Source organism: Nicotiana sylvestris, chromosome 7, assembly GCF_000393655.2.
Source record: "Nicotiana sylvestris chromosome 7, ASM39365v2, whole genome shotgun sequence".
In the NCBI taxonomy this organism is placed as follows: domain Eukaryota; kingdom Viridiplantae; phylum Streptophyta; class Magnoliopsida; order Solanales; family Solanaceae; genus Nicotiana; species Nicotiana sylvestris.
In genome coordinates this window covers 114137361-114145581 of record NC_091063.1, presented here as the reverse complement: position 1 = coordinate 114145581, position 8221 = coordinate 114137361, and the positions used below count along the sequence as shown (strand labels likewise).

Sequence of the window (8221 nt, the reverse complement as noted above, 5' to 3'; positions counted from 1 at the left end):
GCTCTTTATTATGAGCGCCAGAATAATATTCATAAATGTCAAAAATATCAAATGCAAACAAAGCAAAGGAAAGGGAGGGTAAACAAACAGGAAAACTGACAAGGGGTTCATAGATGCAGTGCAGTAATAGTAAAAATTAAGCAAGCCCAAAATAACCGCATTAGTCTTTGCAATGCCTTTCATTTTTATTTTTATTTTTTGTTTATGCTCCAGTAAGCAAACATACATAGATGATACATATACCTAGCTTTTCCCAAAAACGAAAAAAGTCAAAGTTTTCAACTGGGAGAAACCAAATTACTTAAGGGTCTGGGATACAAATACGGATGCTTCCGGGTACAAAGATTACGAGAAATAATCTAATTCTAGAAGATACAACAATACACAATTGGAGACGGATGAACAAGATTACAGGAATATATGCACAAAGAGCACTTAAACACGCAAAATTCTATTGACGGCATTTGTACATTAGAACACATACCTGACCAAAAATCAGTCTACAGTTATTTTAGCTGGAAGGTGAATTCCGGGAGCCTGGTCTTCTACAGCAATGCCTTGACAGTTAACTAATCTTATGGAACTATCAGCAATATGTTGGAACCTGCTTCGGACCTCCATAAAGCTCCTGCATAGAACCTTGTCAACCCAATCCTTGACAGCTTCCTTTCTGTCAGATAACCAAGCAGCGGCAAGTATCTGCACCATTACTTCTGAGTCGATCTCCAGCTTGATATCCACTCCAACAATCTCCTGGAGGTTGAAGTTGACTTCCTTCAAAATTTTCTCAGCCAGAGCACCAAAATCAAATGGCTTGAAGACCACATTATCGTCCATTTGCTCCAAGATTTCCTCCAACCATGCTTTTGAACCTTCAGAGCCAGAGTCACGGTCACACTCATCACGTTGATTCTCCTCTTCCATCTCTTCCACAGGCAAATTCAAATCAAGAGAAGATTTCGGGATGGTGCACACACGTTTCGGCATTTGAAACAGCTTGCCATTGTTCGAGTCAGTCTGCTTTCTTTTATATGCAGGGAAAGATTCTGATGTTCCGTCCCCTGAAGTAATCCACAAATTCGTATCCTTCACTCTAATCCTATTTACATTGCCAGATCCAATTGCTATCTGCATCTGCAAGTTTTTGGCTGCTAATATATTCTCTTCTGAAAACTCAGGACTCAAAAAGAAATCTTTAGTAACTTTTGCCGAATTTGAGGTAATCACAAAAATCATGTTATTGATGCTGATTTCCTTCCCGTGCAAGTTCAAAAATTTACCAGTTCTGATAGAGTGAGACAAACTATTCTGAACAAGAAAATCAGCCTTTTCTACGTTTTCAAGAAGCACAAGAGAGCAACGCTTCTTGCTTAACTCCTCAACAATGTAGTCGACAACTGTCTTTCCCCTAAGATTCATGTAACCGTTTCTTGTATCTTGATGGTTAAAGAGAGAATTTGAGTAGCTACTCCCATCACTAGAGCTCAGATCCACAGAGAGCAAGCTATCGCTGCAACCAAAGACTTTCTCAGCAAGAGCTTTGGCAATTTTATGCTTCCCCACTTTGTCAGGACCAAGGAAGCTGAGCCATATATTATTTCCTTTGCTAGAGCCATGACGCCTTCCATTTCCACTTCTGCAACGGGAGACAGTCTGACTAATGGCATAAATGGCTTCCTCTTGCCAACATACATGTTCAGAAAGAGCTTTATAGAGGTTCTTAAAGTCTTTTGCATCCAACTTATTGTCTAACAGAGGAACAGAAGAAGCAGAAGAAACTGATCCTGAAAAGTAATTAAGGCGATCCTGGTGCTCCTGAAAGCTGGGTTTCCACAGCTCTCTCTCAGTGGATACATAGATGGTTCCCAACCCCAGGTCCGTGCTAACGGAAGCATTTGAAGCTGATGATGTATGATCAAGGGGCAGGCTCAGATCATGTGGAGCATGAGGGGAAGGGGTCCAGATATTTTGCTTCTTCAGCTGCTGTGTTTCCAAACTCTGAGCCAGTAGTTCAGCTTGGGAATCAGATTCACCTTCAGAAACGATTGATTTTGACATGTTCTTTTGGGTCATGGAGGTGTTTTGCAAGTCTGATAATATACAACTTTGATTAGTAAATCTTGCATCCAACAATGAACCTTTATTGCTGCTTTCAACCGCAGCAGCACAACTCTGAAAGATACCAAAACTGGGAAGATGTGACCTGGCTTGAAGAGCATCTGGTTGAAATGGATGTATGTGATGAAGACGCTGGCATATATCATTCCACTTCTTTTGCAATCCCACCAGTCTGGCATTTAATAAACTGTTGTCTTCATTGGCCTGCACTGAATTGACAGAGCACATCTTTACTGAGAGTTACTAGCTCAGTTAACCATAATGTAACTATGATCACATGAAAAGCAAAAGAATTGGACACTGAATGACACACCTCTACCCCAACTAGTCCCCTGCTTGGACCACATTCAGCCTTTTGTAACCAAGAAGATAAATGTGTTGCATGCTCATCAGCGACTGAACCAGTTGTTCCTCTCAGCGTAGTGGAAACTTCTTGCTCATACTTTTCATTGCAAAGGTTGCATCGAGCTGTAGATTCATTTTTGTTTCTGCACGAGTTTTCAAACTCGGATGCTGTGGGAAAGAACCCGCCAAGCGGAACAAATGACCTCATCAAGCTGCAAATAGCAGTACCCGACCATAAGAATTAATGCACACAGAAAGTCAGAAGCTAAGATGCACACAATCTTATACAATTAACCTCTTAGCATATGCACTAAATCAGCACTAAATCAGCACAAACCACTCAGAATCAAATTAAGAAATCTCAGGAGCGCTTTTACTAGGTGTATTAAAGAAAGAACGGGGATTCAGTAAAGAAAAAAGGAAAAAAAGAAAAGGAACTTCTTTGGACAGACACCGCAGAATAAAGCATAGGGTTGTTTAATTTGTTGAGTGCACGAAAAACTATACGATCATGTTATTACTGTGACAGAACCCTTAAAAGAATCCACAGCTAAAGGTTAAAGTTTCAATAAAGATCAAACTTGAGGCACAGTCAAAAATCTAGACTTTAAGGCTCAAAGCTTAAACTAAGATGTTTCTGTTATGTACCAAACAAACAGGGACTATGGTGTTCACATACACCTAGTAAACACTGCAACAGATCAACTGAGAGGAGACAATGTTCACATACCTACAAAATGGAAACATTGGGAGGACAGTCTATGGTGTTCTAAACATTGCAGACTGCAAACCAAACTTATCATCTGGATTTGAACCCTCGTCTTTACATATGCTAGACCATGTCATCACATGTGTTCTCTATTACTGTCGGCCCAAAACCAGAGCAGCTACTGCTACATCATAAGTATTTAAAAAAAAAAAAAAAAACTATGCTTGATTCTTTTATCTGGCTCGTGCAATACTTAACAAATGTTCAGCTTTAACTTTTTCAAGAAGGGAAGTGATGGAAAACACAGTGTACCCAGTACATAACTTAGTCTAGCTAATAAAGGGAATCTATATTATAGAAAAAATTAATAAATTAAATAAAGGGAAAAAGATAGAACTACATATGATTTTTAGCGTACCAAGTAAGTTGTAATAAAAGAAGCTCGTATGTTTATGCTTAAAGAAAAAAAAATTGAGGACAGAAAATATGGGATAAGATGTTTAAGTTTACATAGTCCTTCCCTATGTTTCCTTTATTCTTCGTCAGGCTGCTCTTGCAATTAAGCAACATGTAAAAGAGCCTACGGATTTGTAATCAAGAAAGGCGAAATGCTTGGTCATTTATGACATGTTGCATCCCCTTTCCTGATTACGCACATTGTTTTCTTTCATTAGAGGAAAAGAGATATGCTTTGACATTTATCCTGCTTTGCATTTTATTATGTCCTACTCCTTACTTCTAATACTGAGTCATTAAAGAAGTGAAAGGTTAAGTTAGACATACATCTACATATTCATAACGCAAAATTCGAAAAGAGAGTTTAAGATACCAATATTTAATGCTGACGCCAATACCAAAGCTAAAAAGCCCCACCCCCCCAAAAACCCCCAACCCTCTAAATGGCATAAAACTTGTACAAGTTAACCTACTCTTGACATTTCAAGAAATGGTGATTACATCAGATATGTACAAGGCTAAGAAGCAAAGAGATACTCTACAACCAATCAACTACTGCAGAAAACAGTTTAATCTGCAACCGCTTGTGACGGTACAAACATAGTAATAACAAAAATTGTGGTAAGGCCGAATGAATGCAGGATAAACATTCAAACAGATTCTGGAGTTATGAGGTACGTCCAAAGAAAACTTCTTTTGGACTAGATGAGATTGCACAGTGGAAAATCCATCTAGAAGTGGATCTACACTCAATAAATTATGCTAGTAAATAAAATACTTCAGGTAACTTCTAATAAATTTATCAACTACCAGCCAGCAGAAACAGTGGAAAACCTGTACGTGCCTCAAGTAGAGATTCTGCACATAATAAAACATTATAATAGAAAAACATTATTACTACTCGTACTTGATAAGTCATAGAATCATTTTATTAAAATCGCCCCAAGATGGTGTCAAAATTACAATCCCATATATCGCATCAAGCTTCCAAAACCAAAACACAAAGAATAACATAGGATTCATCTTTTGCATTCACGGTTCTCAAGCAGCTCACATCCAGAGTCCCAAATGACAAAATTTCACGGTTGACTTAATAGATCTCAAAAACTTAACATTATTAGTTCAACTTTATGACATTTCATAACTCTGTTTAGGTACAACCATATTTAAATTGTTTCAAGTCAAGTGTATTAAAGAATTTGTGACTTTGTCAGACATTTAAAAAAAACTCTCATATGCTGTACTAAAGCATTATAATAATATGTCCTAAAGGGGAATACAATAGAAGAACCCACCTGGATTTGGAAGGTAGTCCTGGAGTGGATGATGCAGTAATGGGCAGGAGATGTAAATTCCAGTCCTTTTGAATTGTGGGGAACCGACCCAAAAACTTCATATAAATGTCATAACTTGCTGCTGCTCCAACCAACCACAATTTCCCGCTATAATCTTCCACTATTTTAGTGAACCTGGAAACCACGTATTTCACCGACTCCAGTGACTCTTCATCATCATCAACAAACTCCTTCAGATCCCCATAATTCACTATAATCCCAGCACCTGCCGCTGTACAACACTCCACAGCATCACTTACTTCCTTAAACTTCAAGCTCATCATTTCTTCACTCCCACCTCCGCCTATGAACTCTGAAATCTCCTTTTCAACACAAATTACACTCAGCCCTTTAATTTCATCAGGCAAGACACCACTTTTACCCTTCTGTACACAATCAGTGAAGCTGCAAAGTGCATCACTTGCACAAATCCCGATTAACAATGGATTTCTACACTCTTTCTTCACAAGAATCTCCCCGATTCTTCTAGAATTCTCATCATTATTCACCGTTTTGGGAACGCCAGAAAATGGGAAGTTAAACCCACGGTTGTTCTCCGAATCGGTTAAAGTACAAAGAAACAGAGGCGGGCAACGCGTCGTCTTGGAAAACCTAGAAATGGCGGGTGGATTCAGAATTGCGAGCTTTATATCACAACTCCGAAAACCCGCTTCCCCGAAAACCCGACTCACAATCGGGTCATCCAAAATCGATAGTATAAAATGCTTCAGCTCAACTTTAAGAGTGGAAATGGAGAAGTTGGAGGTATTCTGTTGCTGAAGTTGTTGATAGATGTGGAAAGTATCAGGGTGCCTTCTTTGGTTAGCTTGTGAGCGCTTGATTGCTGCCATGAGAGAGTTCGAGATAGGCGGCTCATCTAGGGTTTTGGCCGTTGGCAAACGATCGAGAGAAACACTGACGCTGAGTTCCAAGGCCCTGAATTGCAGCCGCGGCGAGTACGCGCAGCTGCGAGCACGTGCACACGCGTCGCGGAGGCTAGACGATGGAAGTGCAAGGAGAGCGGATACAGCGTGGAGAGAGGTAGTCTGCGCGTGGCTCCGGCGACGAGCGACAGCCACCGCGTCGTCAAGTGCACGCGCCGCATCCTCCGTCAAGCATTGCCTGGCTGTGCTCACCGGCGTTGGCATCGCCGGTAAGCCTACCAAACTCCTATTAATATATATATATATATATATACGTATGACGACTCCGTGACACTATTGAAAAAACATTCAGTAGTTTGTTAAAATAATGATATTTCCTTTTTCTTGAAGCAAAGATTGAAGGAAATAGTAAAAAATTCCAAGAGTGTACATTTCAGCAACTTTTGGAAATATTTATTGAAGCAGCTTTTAGAGATAGAAAGAGAGGAATTTCCTTTTTATAATTATTATGAGGTGGGCCAAAGTATTGATAATGGAAAGGACACAGTGACAAAAGGTGCAGAGGGAGACGAAAATGGGGGTATAAATTCTGTTGTAAACATTTCAAAAGAAGAAACATCTTTTCCACTGCTTTTATAGATTTATGGCAATTTTACTGAGTAGAATTTGGATTTATGGTGGCTATTTACTGGGGGTGAGGGAGAAGAGACATGAGATGCCGTGTCCACTAGTAGATAAGAGAAATGGGACCATGAATGAAACACAATATAGCAGCACCAAGGTCAGCATCAAGCTTTTCCACACAAAGATAGAGGGATCACTAGTGGAAAGAGGTCAAATCAAAGTTTCTATTCCTAAAGATTTCATTTGATAAGGTAGAAAGGTGAAAAGGAAGAAAGATAGAATGAATAATGAATGACTATCTTTTGCTACATTTTTCAAATTTCAAATAGAGAGATTTTAACATATGTACATCCTAGCACTCTATATTGCACTCATTTATATAGTCATATTTTTATATAGTCATATTTTTTTTCCTTACAGTGGCAGCATAGTCTATTATTAGTATTATTTTTTTTTAACATAGTTTATACACTAGCTCTTCTTCATGACTCTGACACCACAGGGAGTGAGTGGAGTACCGGAAGTTAGAGAGATCAGTAAAATAGTATAGTAAGGATTAAATTACTAGAGTAAAAATTGAATTACTAGAGTAGAGATTTGATTACCTTCGTAGATATTGAATTACCTCAGTAGAGATTGAATTACCTTAGCAACAGTTGAATTACCTTAGCAACGGCTGAATTATTCGCACAAAAGTCTTCCTACAATGGAGTGCTGGAGGCTCACAAAAGGCGTCCCTTGCCACAACTAGGTCGTCAACAACGAACTTAGAAAACTTTTGCACTCCTGATGCAACAACTACTAAAGAAATCTTTCTCAGTGACTAAAGCAATCTTCCTCAACTACTAGAGTAATCTTCCTCAACTACTAGATCAATCTTCTTCAACTAATAAAGTATTTTGAGACTCTACACTTTAATATAAATCAGTTATATCCCCATATTTTTTAGGAAGAAACTATAAGGGACTAAGTTAGAAGAAGACATTTTATTACACGAGAGTTTTTCCAAGAGAACTAAGTTAAAAATTAGATGATCTCCAACTATTACAAAGACTCCTATTTATACGAGATGAAAAGTTAGTACATGTATTACCCTTATTTAATTATATAGTTCAAGTGACATAAAACAAGTACAACAAACTTAAAAGTCTTAAAATGTAAGACACTTATTTGGCTAATAAATAAAGCATAAAAGCATGATCATGAACTAGAAAACAAATTTTATGGCCTTGGATTTTGGTATTGGTTTGTATAAGACATGGATGATGGCAAAGGGACCTATGGATAGTATTTGCATGGCGTTAGGTTTGGAAGTTTATGGCTTGACATAGATGACTTTTCTTTGACGACGTGAGGGACCCTTAAATAGTATTTACATGGCATAGAACTTCGAAAAATTTATGGCTTGGCATGAATGATTTTTCTTTGATGATTGAAGGAACATTTAATAGTACTTGCGTGACATAGAACTTCGGGAACTTTATGGCAAGACGTGGGCATGCAACTTTATTAATATGTTTTTAGATTTTTATGGTAATTTTTGGTGGGTTAAAGTGGCTAAAAGGTGAAAAACTTATGCAGATTTTTTTTGTTTTCCATGGTAATTTCTTGAGGGGTAGAGTGGTAAAAAGGATAAAGAAGGTGTTCATACTTTTATTTCTTCAAATGGGTACTTACCGAGGGGATTAAGAGGTGAAAATGGTTTAAGACACTTGTGCGGTTTTTTAGTTTAGGAAAAAAGGGACTTATGA

At 38.3% G+C, this 8221-nt stretch overlaps 1 protein-coding gene across 1 annotated transcript; it reads right to left on the bottom strand.

Moving 5' to 3' along the window:
- Positions 1-275: 275 nt before the first annotated feature.
- Positions 276-6471, bottom strand: LOC104244471 (protein SMAX1-LIKE 6-like). Its single transcript, XM_009799901.2, has 3 exons — positions 4924-6471; positions 2432-2675; positions 276-2322 (listed from the first exon to the last, which is right to left on the bottom strand). The coding sequence occupies exons 1-3, from the start codon at positions 6108-6110 to the stop codon at positions 496-498; spliced, it is 3258 nt and encodes a 1085-aa protein (XP_009798203.1). The 5' UTR covers positions 6111-6471; the 3' UTR covers positions 276-495.
- Between the last annotated feature and the right edge of the window lie 1750 nt (positions 6472-8221).